At 41.5% G+C, this 13,106-nt stretch overlaps 2 protein-coding genes across 4 annotated transcripts; one reads left to right on the forward strand and one right to left on the reverse strand.

The window, feature by feature from the left end:
- Positions 1–3,623: 3,623 nt before the first annotated feature.
- On the forward strand, positions 3,624–6,261 carry LOC109169033 (F-box/kelch-repeat protein At1g22040-like). Of its 2 annotated transcripts, none has more exons than XM_019317935.1 (2): positions 3,624–3,723; positions 4,467–6,261. In XM_019317935.1, exon 2 carries the CDS (start codon positions 4,576–4,578, stop codon positions 5,962–5,964), a length of 1,389 nt encoding a protein of 462 aa, XP_019173480.1. In that variant the 5' UTR covers positions 3,624–3,723; positions 4,467–4,575; the 3' UTR covers positions 5,965–6,261. The 2 variants fall into 2 exon arrangements, with proteins under 2 accessions (XP_019173480.1, XP_019173484.1); XM_019317939.1 differs by having other exon boundaries at positions 3,625–3,723; positions 4,479–6,261.
- Positions 6,262–6,281: 20 nt separating this feature from the next.
- On the reverse strand, positions 6,282–13,106 carry LOC109169020 (BRASSINOSTEROID INSENSITIVE 1-associated receptor kinase 1-like). 2 transcript variants are annotated; one of them, XM_019317926.1, is made up of 12 exons: positions 13,012–13,106; positions 12,676–12,843; positions 11,696–11,828; positions 11,544–11,615; positions 11,305–11,448; positions 10,343–10,414; positions 10,185–10,256; positions 8,936–9,012; positions 8,605–8,736; positions 8,189–8,530; positions 7,709–8,103; positions 6,282–6,921 (listed from the first exon to the last, which is right to left on the reverse strand). In XM_019317926.1, the coding sequence occupies exons 2-12, from the start codon at positions 12,791–12,793 to the stop codon at positions 6,607–6,609; spliced, it is 1,872 nt and encodes a 623-aa protein (XP_019173471.1). In that variant the 5' UTR covers positions 12,794–12,843; positions 13,012–13,106; the 3' UTR covers positions 6,282–6,606. The 2 variants fall into 2 exon arrangements, with proteins under 2 accessions (XP_019173471.1, XP_019173462.1); XM_019317917.1 differs by lacking the exon at positions 13,012–13,106 and having other exon boundaries at positions 12,676–13,005.

Raw genomic sequence — 13,106 nt, forward strand, 5'->3', positions numbered from 1 at the left:
CGCAGATAATTAATAATGTACACAGTGAGTGCACTATTATAAATCATGAATTCGCGACCAATTATATGCGAATGCACTATAAAGTGTTTCAAAATGCAAAATTATAAATACGAAAATATCATCATGTTTTTCCTTATTTTTCATACCCTTAATCATCTTAGATAAACATATAGTATGTGATTTGTCTGCATGCTCTCATGTTGCTACTACTTCTCACCCGATCTCGCACACACGCACACACGCACACACGCGCGCGCACACGGGCACACGCACACACGCGCGCGCACACGGGCACACGCACACACGCACGCGCACGCGCACACACACATTAAGTTTGAAAAAAAGAAGAAGACACTTTTCAATTAAAATTCCAAATAGTACCTAATTTGGTTGAATCAAGCAATGTCGTGTCTATATAAGCTACCAAATACATTAACCTAAGATTAATAAAATTTGAATAACAAATTATTGTATGGTAGATACCAATATTCAATTTTGACACCTAAAATGAATTATTCAATTTTGACACATCCAAAAGCATCATTCTATACGTTAAGGCATTAGCATTTGATATATTATGCCAAGTACTTCATTTATAAGATAAAGACTATTAACAATGGAAGAAAATCATTTCCAAGCAATAGGCCAATAGTAATTTTATACGGAGTAACATTTATTGTGGTAAAATATATCTTGTTTGATAGAAGTATTTTTTTTTTTATTTGTTTATTGTTAATTAAAAGGTTTTTTTTTTAATTAAAAAAATGTTAATCGATTAGTTAAAATATAGTATGTTATAGGATTGTTCTTGATGGTGGATTGTGTTGGGTTGTAGTAGCCATGCATCATTTGGGTGTTGAATCTTGAGTTGACACTAAAGTAGGGACGAAAACAAGTCGAGTTGCTTGTGAGATGTTCAATCAAAGTTTAATATGATTTAGTCAAATTTGAATTCGAGCCAACTCAATAAGTATCTAGTCGAATTCGAGGTTAAGAAATTTGTACTCATGGCTTGTTAAGTTATTTGCGAGCGATTTGTGCTTGTGTGTATATGTATGTATACGGTTCGAATTCGAGCCAATCAAATTGAGTTCAAACCTTGTAAAAATTAGTGAATCGAATTCAAGTCTTTTTTTTTTTTTTTTTTATAAACTCAATCAAACTTGAACTCGAGTACAAGACATGCATAGGTTTAAGCTCAACCCAACTGCACCCCTACATTAAAATACACAATGCATGTTTTTTGTCCCCAAATATATATATATATATATATATATATATATATATATAAAGGTATAGTGAAAAACGTGTACTTAATTTGAAGTCTTGTTAAGTTTAAAATATCATCTATTATCTATTGATGTCAACCCTTCTATTATAATTTTGCAGTAAATTATGTTGGAAAAATTAGCTTAAAATGACATATTAAGTGGCTATTTTGTGGTACAATTATCAGTGGGGTCCACTTCCAATTTGGGTCGGGTCAAAGTGGATTCGGATTCTTCGTAGTAAGACGAAGAGATTGATATATTGTACGCTCAAAACGGATAATGGGTGAATGAGATATTGATTCTCAAAGTAGACCCATTTAAGTTGGGAAATGAAGGGAAAATGTAGGACTTTGTCCCACATTGGTTTGGAAACAAGATTTGCCCCCCTTATATACATGAGCTCTTTTCAAGCTTGTAGAATTGTATAGCATAGAGGCTTTCGTGCGCGGGGGGGGGGGGGGGGGGGGGGGGGGTGCAAATCAAAATCCAACTAGAGGACATGAAAAAGGCTTGAAATCAAGCCCGAGCTCGCGTACCCCTACGTACAATAGGCCATGTTGAATGCTATCCCTTCCAACATCCCTATATAAAGAGAGACTTCTGCTTATACTCTCTTCTTTTGCCAACAGTGTTCATACTGTGCTTGGGAAACCTAGGCTACAACGCTCCTAGCACTTGTGGGAGGTAGCAAATAAGGTGTTCTTCTTTTGCCAACAGTGTTCATACTGTGCTTGGGAAACCTAGGCTACAACGCTCCTAGCACTTGTGGGAGGTAGCAAATAAGGTGTTTAGGTGCTTAAACAAGGAATCGTAGCACGTTTTATCCTGGGAAACCTAGGCTACAACGCTCCTAGCACTTGTGGGAGGTAGCAAATAAGGTTTTAAGGAAAAGAACTTCGTGTTCGAACTCGTGCTAAATCCCTACCCAAACACTCAACATTTTCCTTCCCAATTCTTTTTGTTTTCCCATATAATATTAATCTTTTCGTAGGATTATTATTTTTGGGAATTTTCAACCATATTACCCAACAAATTACTCATTTGAGAACCTATTGTTGTGTTAAGTAAGAATCAAACGAATCGAACGAATCAAGAGTGTTCTAGAAGAGCAATTGAAGCGGTGAACATCACTCGTTAAATTTTGTTTAAAGGCCATTTAAATGAATATCACAACTAGAGGACATGAAAAAGGCTTGAAATCAAGCCCGAGCTCGCGTACCCCTACGTACAATAGGCCATGTTGAATGCTATCCCTTCCAACATCCCTATATAAAGAGAGACTTCTGCTTATACTCTCTTCTTTTGCCAACAGTGTTCATACTGTGCTTGGGAAACCTAGGCTACAACGCTCCTAGCACTTGTGGGAGGTAGCAAATAAGGTGTTCTTCTTTTGCCAACAGTGTTCATACTGTGCTTGGGAAACCTAGGCTACAACGCTCCTAGCACTTGTGGGAGGTAGCAAATAAGGTGTTTAGGTGCTTAAACAAGGAATCGTAGCACGTTTTATCCTGGGAAACCTAGGCTACAACGCTCCTAGCACTTGTGGGAGGTAGCAAATAAGGTTTTAAGGAAAAGAACTTCGTGTTCGAACTCGTGCTAAATCCCTACCCAAACACTCAACATTTTCCTTCCCAATTCTTTTTGTTTTCCCATATAATATTAATCTTTTCGTAGGATTATTATTTTTGGGAATTTTCAACCATATTACCCAACAAATTACTCATTTGAGAACCTATTGTTGTGTTAAGTAAGAATCAAACGAATCGAACGAATCAAGAGTGTTCTAGAAGAGCAATTGAAGCGGTGAACATCACTCGTTAAATTTTGTTTAAAGGCCATTTAAATGAATATCACAAACATTTCAATGCATCACCATCACTCTAACCTCTAATTTCACCTTTTCCTAAAAGAATACATCCATACTAATCATATATGTGTCGCTCAAACTCGAAACTTCTAGTTAAATTGAAGAAGATCCTTGTCATTTCATCCACACCAGATATATATTTCTAAAGTGATCAAATATTCAAATTCCCTAGATTTGCATAGTGAGTAGTCAAGGTCAGGCCAATTGTCCCACCTAAAAGAGATGCTTACAATCCAACAAGGAAATTAATCATCGTGTCTGACAGTGAAAATCTTGGATACACCCAAAAATAAATAAAAAATAGTGAGTAGTGAAGGACAAAAATGTCAAATGATCATAGTCTCATCATTAAGGAAACTTTTATCCAGAACAATACTTTCCACGCCTTGCCATGTTTTTTGTCTTATCCTTAAATATTGCTAAGGAAAGTGTAGTAACAGTAACTTCAAACAGTAATAACAAAGCACATGATCAAATATCTCCCGACATTTGTATATCTGGACACTCCTCCCAGCTCGGTGCCCAATCTCCAGAAATGCTCTGATTCTTCAAAATTCCACTCTGGGTTCATCGTATCTATCACGGGTATTCATCTGTATCTATCCTTTTATCATCCAATTCTGCTTTCAAGATTGAGTCTTTATGTCTTGGCAATTCTGGGTTCTGCTTTGAATGCTTCTTGGGAGCTCTCAAATTTCTTGTCTGTTTTTGCTTTTGATGATTTATCAGCTTTTTTAAGGTTTCTGTCTTGTTATGATTTTTTTGGTGGGAAGTTGCAGTTTTCTTATGCTGAATTGGATGAAAAAACATGGAATTTTGATCCCTATTTCTTGAATCCACTGTTCTTTGTGATTCTCTTTCCAGAATTTTGCTTGGTGTGTTCATCCCTCTTTACTTAATTTATCCCAAAACTGTATTTTAAGTGACGAGGAAACCGGATAAAAATTAAGATTGAGCTAGGGTCACTCAATTGGGCTGCACATGAGCCAAACCAAAGATTGAATCCAACAAATTAGTTAGTCTAACTCATGGCCTTATAAACTCATATGTTCTCTCTTATTTTATCAATGTGGGACTCTTAACAGTAGCATCCATGAAATAAGTGTGATTGTGTTATCTCTGCCTTTAATCTATGCAATTTCTAGATCACTGGTATGCTAGATTGAATTCTGACAACTCAGGAGTGATATATAAATTTTGTATAGAACTATAGACATTGACAATCATGTATGGATTTGATGACAAACAGACGATGATGATTGGTTAATTTTTGTTCTAGTATGCTTTACTCTGGCTTTCGTTCTTTGTTAACCGAGCTTGATTATCAGTTATCCAATCAGGAAGTTGGTCCATTGCACGTTTATTAGTTCTCGTTGGACTGGCCGAAATACAAGACTTCTGTTCTCTCGGGATTGAAGGTTAGTGGGAGTATAACAGATGGGTGGGATATTGAGCCTAAGCAATCCCGATTCCCCCACGATTGAGCTAAATGAGGTTTCGCAAAGTGAAATGTGTAAAAGACAAAAGATATCGGTTAACGTTTGGGAAGATATCCCGCAGTTGATTATTCCCGGCCTACCCGATGAGATATCCATCCAGATTCTTGCGAGGCTCCCGAGAAATTATTACTTGAATGCAAAGTTAGTGTGTCGGGGGTGGAAAGCTGCTGTCACGAGTCCCGAGCTGTATAAAGTAAGAAAAGAGCTTGGAACGACCGAGGAGTGGCTCTACGTTTTGACTAAGGGTAGTGGCGATAAGCTTTTATGGCATGGCTTAGATCCGGTCTCGAGGAAATGGCAGAGGTTGCCACCAGTGCCTAGTTTGACCGCCAATGATGGGTCTAGAAGGGGGTTGTCGGCTCTTCGGTTATGGAGCATGGTGAGTTCGACAATGAGAATTGCGGGTGCCATAAGGGGCTGGCTCGGGAAGAAAGGCTCACTTGACCAAATCCCGTTTTGCGGGTGTGCTATTGGAGCCGTGAACGGTTGCCTCTACGTGTTGGGAGGGTTTTGCAAAGCTTCAACTATGAGATGTGTGTGGCGATATGACCCGATAACGAACGCTTGGAACGAAGTGAGCCCTATGTGCGTTGGTCGAGCTTATTGTAAGACGGGGGTCTTAAATGGCAAGCTTTATGTAGTTGGGGGCGTGACTCGGGACCGGGACCAGGGCGGGCTGACCCCTCTCCAGTCTGCAGAAGTGTTTGATCCCGAAACCGGGATTTGGGTCGAAGTCCCGAGCATGCCATTCACCAAAGCCCATATGCTGCCTACTGCTTTCTTAGCTGATTTCCTCAAACCTATAGCCACCGGGATCTCGTCTTACCGGGGAAAGCTTTATGTTCCCCAAAGCCTCTATTGCTGGCCGTTTTTCGTCGATGCCGGGGGCGAAGTGTACGATCCCGAGACGAACGCCTGGGTCGAGATGCCAATGGGCATGGGTGAAGGCTGGCCCGCTAGACAGGCAGGAACAAAACTAAGCGTTATCGTCGACGGGGAGCTCTATGCTTTGGACCCTTCCAGCTCGTTTGACAGCGCCAAGATAAAAGTGTACGATTCTCGGGACGATTCCTGGAAGGCAATCGAGGGAGACATCCCCATCCGGGACCTCACCGATTCAGAGTCTCCTTATCTACTCGCGGGCCTTCTTGGCAAGCTCAATGTGATTGCTAAAGACGCAAATCAAAACATCCTCGTCTTGCAAGCAGACAGGCAGCATAATCAGAACGAGAACGAGAAAGAATCTGATGCAAACATATGGAGAGTTATCGCATCGAGGAATAGCGGGTCTGCAGAGCTTATCAGCTGTCAGATTCTCGATATGTAACTATATATGCCCGTTCTCGAGGTCAGTTCGAATCAACCTCCACTTAGTTTTATGGTTTTTCCACTCTGCAGGAGTGAGCATTTCACTCTCCTACTTATATAAACTTTAGTATATATATATATATATATATATATATATAGTTTATTACAGGCTGTGTGAATGTATAATACAGCAGATAGTTATTACGTTATTGTTATTGTTATTATTATTCCATTAATAAAACGTTAGAAAGGGTTCGTTTTGCATGTACTGAACTATCGTGTAAACCGAGTACAACTTCAAAGTTGGTTCTTGAAATTCTGCAGCACTAATGTCTTAAGAAACATGTTTTGAGTGAATAAAATGTTCCCCATCATAGCAATACATTTGTAGAAAGGGCTCCCTATTTTTATTTTTTTTTTTTTTTTTTTGAATTATGAGAGAAACCCGCAACTAGTAACCAAATGACCACAAGGAGGTAAACCAGAACCCCGCCTTGTGACCTTAGACGGCAAAGGACTACAAGGAGGTAAACCAGTTTAAGTTGTCTATATATACCTGACCAACTCAAACCAGGAAGGCTAATAGGCGAGTCCCGCTGGCCTGGGAGTCGAACTTGAAACTTTGCGGTTACTAAATCAACAGTCTGACCTAGGATTAGGATCATCTTGGTCCAGACAACACTTCATCTTGGAGATTTGGTGTGGAATCGGGGATGTTCCAACCGATAGGGTGGGGGGCCTGGCTGTAATCGGCCCTGAACATTTCCTCCTTCTGCCACTCCTCCCACTTCTCGGCCAGCCCTTCGCCTTCGAGCATCCCCACGACTTCTGCCATTCGTGGACGCTCCATCGGGGTGCTCTGCGTGCAGAGCAGGGCGACCTGAATCAGCTGCTCCACTTCATATTCCTCGTACATACCCTGAAGATCTGCATCAACTAGTATTTCATACTTCTTGTCCTTCAGAAGTCCCTTCACCTGAAATCCCGAGGGAATGTTGAGCATATAAAATATAAATGTGTAATCTCACTATTGATACAGAAAACATCATTAGTTTCAAAGCCAAGATATTAATGCAAGTTATGGAAGTAAGTTTCAGTAAGAGTTTTTTCTATTTTTTTGTCCCAAGGACTATGTGACCATTTCCACATTTGGTCTCACGACTTTTAAATCCTTTCCATATTTAATCTCTCTGATCTAAATTCCGGTCATCAGTTACCAAATTTCAAGCAAGTAACTTATCTTAAAAGGGTAAAATTGTCATTTTGCATTTTTTTCTTAAACTTCTCGGGGATGTGATGGAAAATGACAATTTTGCCCTTCAAGATAAGTCACTCGCTTGAATTTTGGTCACCGGTGACTGAAAATTAAGTCGGAGGACCAAAAGTGACAATGATTTAAAAGTTCCTGTAAGATTTTTTTCTATTTTTTGTCTATGTGACCATTTCCACATTTGGTCCCACGACTTTTAAATCTTTTTCATATTTGATCCCTCTTATCTAAATTCCCGTCATCGATTACCAAATTTCAGGCAACGTATTAAAGGGTAAAATTGTCATTTTGCATTTATTTATTAAACTTCTCGGGACATGTGATCAGAAATGACAATTTTGCCCTTTAAGATAAGTCACTCGCTTGAAGTCTGGTCATCGTTGACTGAAAATTAGGCCCGAAGACCAAAAGTGACAAGGATTTCGTAGGATCAAAAGTGGGAAAAACTCGTTTCAGTATCATGGAGGAAGTAGATTATGGTGATAATGCTTACCCAATCGAGCAACATAACATCATCATCGTTGGCGAGGCGAGCAAGATCAAACGCCCTCTGCCCGGTGATGATCTCCAAAAGCGTAACTCCATACCCGAAAACATCAGTTTTCTCAGAAGATTTCCCAGTTGACAGATACTCGGGTGCTATGTGCCCGATAGTACCCCGCACTGCAGTGGTAACATGAGTGTCCTTGTAGTTCATGAGTTTAGCCAGCCCGAAGTCACCCACTACCGCTTCCATCTCCCCGTCCAGCAAAATGTTTGCAGCTTTGACATCGCGGTGGATGATCTTCGGGTCACAATGGTCATGCAAGTAGGCTAGCCCTCTAGCAGCCCCGAGGGCAATATGCTTCCTCACGGGCCAGCCCAGCGGGGGCACTGATTCGGGTCGGTCTGCAAGCATTTTTTGCAGCATTAGACTCTCTTCGTGCTTTGATACCATGTAAGAAATATATATACGGTATGCATACATACATACCTCTTAAACGCGAAGCAACGCTCCCGTTCTCCATGTAAGGATAAACGAGCAACCTCTCGGTTGGTGTCATGCAGAAGCCACGCAACCGGAGGAGATTCCTGTGCACTGCCATACTAATCATCTCGACTTCGGTCTGGAACTGCAGCTCCCCGCCCTGGCTCCGTTCCTCCTTCAGTCTTTTCACCGCAACCAACGAGCCATCAGCCAATCGCCCTCTGTAAACCTTGCCAAACCCTCCTCTCCCGAGTATGTTCTTGTTGCTGAAATGATCCGTGGCGACTTGCAGCTCACGCAGAGAGAACTTCTTCAGCTGCCCAAGGTGGACCTCGGGGTCCTCCTCAGCTGCAGAAAGAGTAAAAAGTGAGAGTACATTCAAGCGCACGAGACAAATCGATTAACAGCTCGATGCCACCAACCGGGAACATCAAAGAAATTGACTTGCGGTTTCCTTCTCCGCCACCACGCCATCAGAATTGCGGGAGCAGCAAACAAAATTGCGGCACCTGCAGCCACCCCTCCAGCAATGGCACCAGTAGTGCCGCTCCCCCCTGCAAAGGTTGATCGAGTTTCATGTAATCTAATCAATAATCGGGGGAGTGTTTAGCTTAAACTTTTAGTTTAGACCAAATACATCATTCAATCTGATATCAGAGCCAAATAAATAAGCGAAAAAAGAAGATGATTTTTTCAACGAATAGTAAGTAAAACGGGTAAAATGTGATAGAGAGAAGTAGAACAGTAACAAACCTGAAGAAGAGGGTGTTGGGGAAATTGGAGCTGGTGGAGGAGAAGGAGCAAATTTTAATCCTGAGTTGTTTCGGAAACTGAAGCATTGCAAATTAGCCTTCAAAGAATAACCCAAGACAAGAAAATACAAGGAAAACTCCAACGAAGTTGGTCGGGGTTGTTGGTTTGGTATCCACAAGATTCCAAGTTCGACTCTTCAGTGAGTTCAGTCTATTGTGTTTCTTGGTTTACCTCCTTGTAGTCATTTGCTGGCTAAAGTCACATGGCACATGGCCAGGTTTGCCTAGTGCACACCCTCGACTCCTCGAGTGGTGACGGCAGGTTTCCCTCGTCACCCAAAAGTGTATAACCTAGACTGGTTTATCTCCTTACAGGTTTTCCTCGTCGCCCAAAAGTGTCTTCCTTATGGTCATTTGCCAGTAAGGGTCACATAGCGGGGTTTACCCCGTGCACCCTCGAGTGGTGACTGCAGGTTTCCCTCGTCGCCCAAAAGTGTCTTCCTTATGGTCATTTGCCAGTAAGGGTCACATAGCGGGGTTTACCCCGTGCACCCTCGAGTGGTGACTGCAGGTTTCCCTCGTCACCCAAAAGTGTCTAACCTAGACTGGTTTATCTCCTTACAGGTTTTCCTCGTCACCCAAAAGTGTCTTCCTTATGGTCATTTGCCACTAAAGGTCACATAGCGGGGTTTACCCCGTGCACCTTCGAGTTGTGACTGCAGGTTTTCCTCGTCACCCAAAAGTGTGTAACCTAGACTGGTTTATCTCTTTATGATTTAGGGCCACATGGGCGGGACTTACCCCGTGCACACCCTCGAGGGGTGGCTGCAGGTTTCCCTCGTCGCCCAAAAGTGTCTTCCTTATGGTCATTTGCCAGTAAGGGTCACATAGCGGGGTTTACCCCGTGCACCCTCGAGTGGTGACTGCAGGTTTCCCTCGTCACCCAAAAGTGTCTAACCTAGACTGGTTTATCTCCTTACAGGTTTTCCTCGTCACCCAAAAGTGTCTTCCTTATGGTCATTTGCCACTAAAGGTCACATAGCGGGGTTTACCCCGTGCACCTTCGAGTTGTGACTGCAGGTTTTCCTCGTCACCCAAAAGTGTGTAACCTAGACTGGTTTATCTCTTTATGATTTAGGGCCACATGGGCGGGGCTTACCCCGTGCACACCCTCGAGGGGTGGCTGCAGGTTTCCCTCGCCACCCAAAAAAGACAAAATACAGCAATCCAAAGAATATCCTGAGACAAACCTGAGTTCAGTGAAAAGAGAAAAGGAACCATTGATTGGAACTGTTCCTGTCAAAAAGTTGTTTGAGAAATCACTGCATTACATGAATTGGGCTATATTAGTTCTGCACAAGGAAGAAGTAAAACTTTGGAACTCTGAAAAATGAGACCTATTACTCACAGGACTTGCAGTGACTGAACCTTGGTTAATACCATAGGAATGGTGCCTCCCAAAGAGTTATTGTTGAGCCTCCTTCAAATTTGTCGCAAAAAGAAGAAAGTAATTAAAACATTTGGTTCCATAGAATATAAATATGTAATCTAACTATCAAACCAAGACGAAATGTCACGGGTTCATGCTACCTAGAGATGCACTTTTGTTTATTTAGGTTCTGAAAATTTGGGTCTTGAATGCAAGGTTACAGAAGGCACTAGGCGCTAGTCGGGTGTCCCCGGGGTACCTAGTGCCTAAGCGGTCGAGTAATAATAATAAAAACAATAATAATAGGCTGCAGCCACTCTACACAATCCACCGGTTTGAGCATCGTCGAGTCGTCGTTGCCTGTCGTCCAAAGCTTCCAGTCGTTCAATCGCTACAACCACTCCATGTCGCCACAACCGTGGAGAATAGAGTTTTGCGACTCGACTGAGTTGGATGCCGACTCAGCGAAGTTGGGCGCCTAGTGGGCCCGCCGACTATAAGGTGTCTAGAGGTGAAATCCCCTCGGCCTAGGGCGCATAGGCCAATTTTTACAACCGGTTGAATGACAACAAAAAGACACTCCAAACCCATATTTTATATGCTTCTCCCATTAAGGTTGAATCCCCAACTTAAGGGCCCCCACACCCCGGCTCGACAAAGCATTGGAATGATATAAATCATGGCGACTCAATGGTTCAGCAAACCGGGCCAAATGATGGTGGGCACAAGGGATCTGTCCACTTTGGGCATAATCCCTACACTACCGCTACCGAGACTCGAACCTCGGTCTCTTCTCCCAAATACTGTCATATGTTTATATGCTGAAAAGCCTTATTAACATCACTTGCCAATTTCATCCGATTCTCAGCTTAACCTTTTAGTCCAAACGAAACACATCTATCAACAAAAACCAAAAGGGTAAGAGGGAAAGTATTTCGTACAAGAATCGCATTTGTTGAAGATTGCCCAAAGTCACAGGAATATTGCCACTCAATTTGTTCTGGTAGAGATCCAAGCTGACCAACCTTGTTAAGTTCCCTAGCTCACTTGGAATTATTCCACTAATGTTGTTGCTATACAGCTCCCTGGAAACACCATAAACAGCACAAACATTTTCACCCATAATTCAGACAACCTTAAAAAGGAGCAGGCAACTGAGGTAAGATCTGAAGCTTATTACAAGTACTGCAACTTCTCGAGCCGGCCAAGATCTGGAACCAGCCTCCCAGTCAAATTCGCGTTTCCCAAATCGCTACAAGGAACACGAAAACCATGAATAAGGTAAACGCGAAAACGAGAAAGGTAGCAACATGAATTCTCGGGCGGTTTTACACTCTAGTAACGCTGTTTCCACTGTCGCAGGTCACATGAAACCAGGTGCAGGGATTGACAAGGGTGGAATCCCAGCTCTGAAGAACATTGTTGGGGTCAAGCAGATTGCTCTTCAGGGCATTCAATGCATCACCTGTCTTACATAAAATGCCCAATTATCAGCTCTTGTCTTGTCCCAAAACACAATCATCATTCAAAGCTTCAACTTTAGGACTACTCACATAACACAATAGCACTATCATTGGCTGTTCTGTTCCAAACATTTTGGAGTACTATGTAGTTTCCTTAAAACTTTCTTACATTATTACACAAATTCCCATTAGGCTGTGGATTATCATGCTATCAATCAAGAAAAATTCAATCCGCATGAGGACACATGATCGACTCCTGACATAATGTTCATTTTTGTGTACTAAAAGTTCATTTTTAGTATAGTATCAAAAATTTTAACTCTCAATATATTAAAAATGAATATTCAGTATACTAAAAATGAATATTTTTCCGCGGTCCATATTACTATGGGGTGGGACCATGGTTCATAGTATAATTTACCTCACTCAATGTGGTGGCCTGGTGAGCTCATTATGGGCACCAGACACTGGTCCTCCTATCTAATGGACTGTTCGGGTGAGCCTTTACGTGGGAGTTCCACTTAATATGGTGAGTTCCCTATAGACACCAACACTAGTCCTCCCATCTATTGGCAAATTATTGTGGACCATGTTTTACACCATGTTACGTGGACCATAACAAAAAGTGCATTGTTTGTGTACTGAATATACATTATACAAAATAATGTATTTTTTCTGAATATAATATACATTTTTAATATATTAAAAGTACATTATTTGTGTATTGAATGTACATTATTTCATAGTATACTCCACAATAATGATTGAATTGGCAACAAAAACTCAAATTCAAATCGCAATAAAATATCAAAGTCAATAAACTATACTAAGTGAGAAAAATGAACAGACCTTCAGAGTTGCCGGCGACTATAGACCGCCGGAGAAACGCCGGAATCAAGCAGAAAGATAAGAAGAAAGCCAAGATTTTCCTCCAATTCATTACTCCCAACCTCTCCCCCGTCGTCATCACCAGCTAAAGCCAATATTTTTTCCTTCAATTCCTCGACGCCATTTTCACTGAGCTCCCAAGAACAAAGACAGACAGATAAAAACAAGAAAAAAAAAAAAAACTTAAAAATTCTGAACAGCCAAACTCGTGAAAAATGGAGAACTTCAATTCTTGCAGATTTTGCTTCTTTTCTTTCCTGGAAATTTGAGAATCCCAGAGAGAGAAAAGACTTTTAACCTCCATTGAAGAAAAAAACGGAGTGATAGTGATACAGTGATGAATACTCAAAGCTCAAAAAGTCTTCCCAGGAAAGGGCCTGGAAATTGGCATG

Source organism: Ipomoea nil, unplaced genomic scaffold (assembly GCF_001879475.1).
Source record: "Ipomoea nil cultivar Tokyo-kokei standard unplaced genomic scaffold, Asagao_1.1 scaffold0317, whole genome shotgun sequence".
Lineage (NCBI taxonomy): Eukaryota > Viridiplantae > Streptophyta > Magnoliopsida > Solanales > Convolvulaceae > Ipomoea > Ipomoea nil.

Coding starts and splice junctions, on each gene's coding strand:
- LOC109169033 (XM_019317935.1), top strand. CDS start 4,576: ATGGGTGGGATATTGAGCCTAAGCAATCCCGATTCCCCCACGATTGAG.
- LOC109169020 (XM_019317926.1), bottom strand. CDS start 12,793: ATGACGACGGGGGAGAGGTTGGGAGTAATGAATTGGAGGAAAATCTTG. Junction 8,104..8,188: donor CGTTGCTTCGCGTTTAAGAG/GTATGTATGTAT, acceptor AAATGCTTGCAG/ACCGACCCGAATCAGTGCCC. Junction 6,922..7,708: donor ATGTTATGTTGCTCGATTGG/GTAAGCATTATC, acceptor TCGGGATTTCAG/GTGAAGGGACTTCTGAAGGA.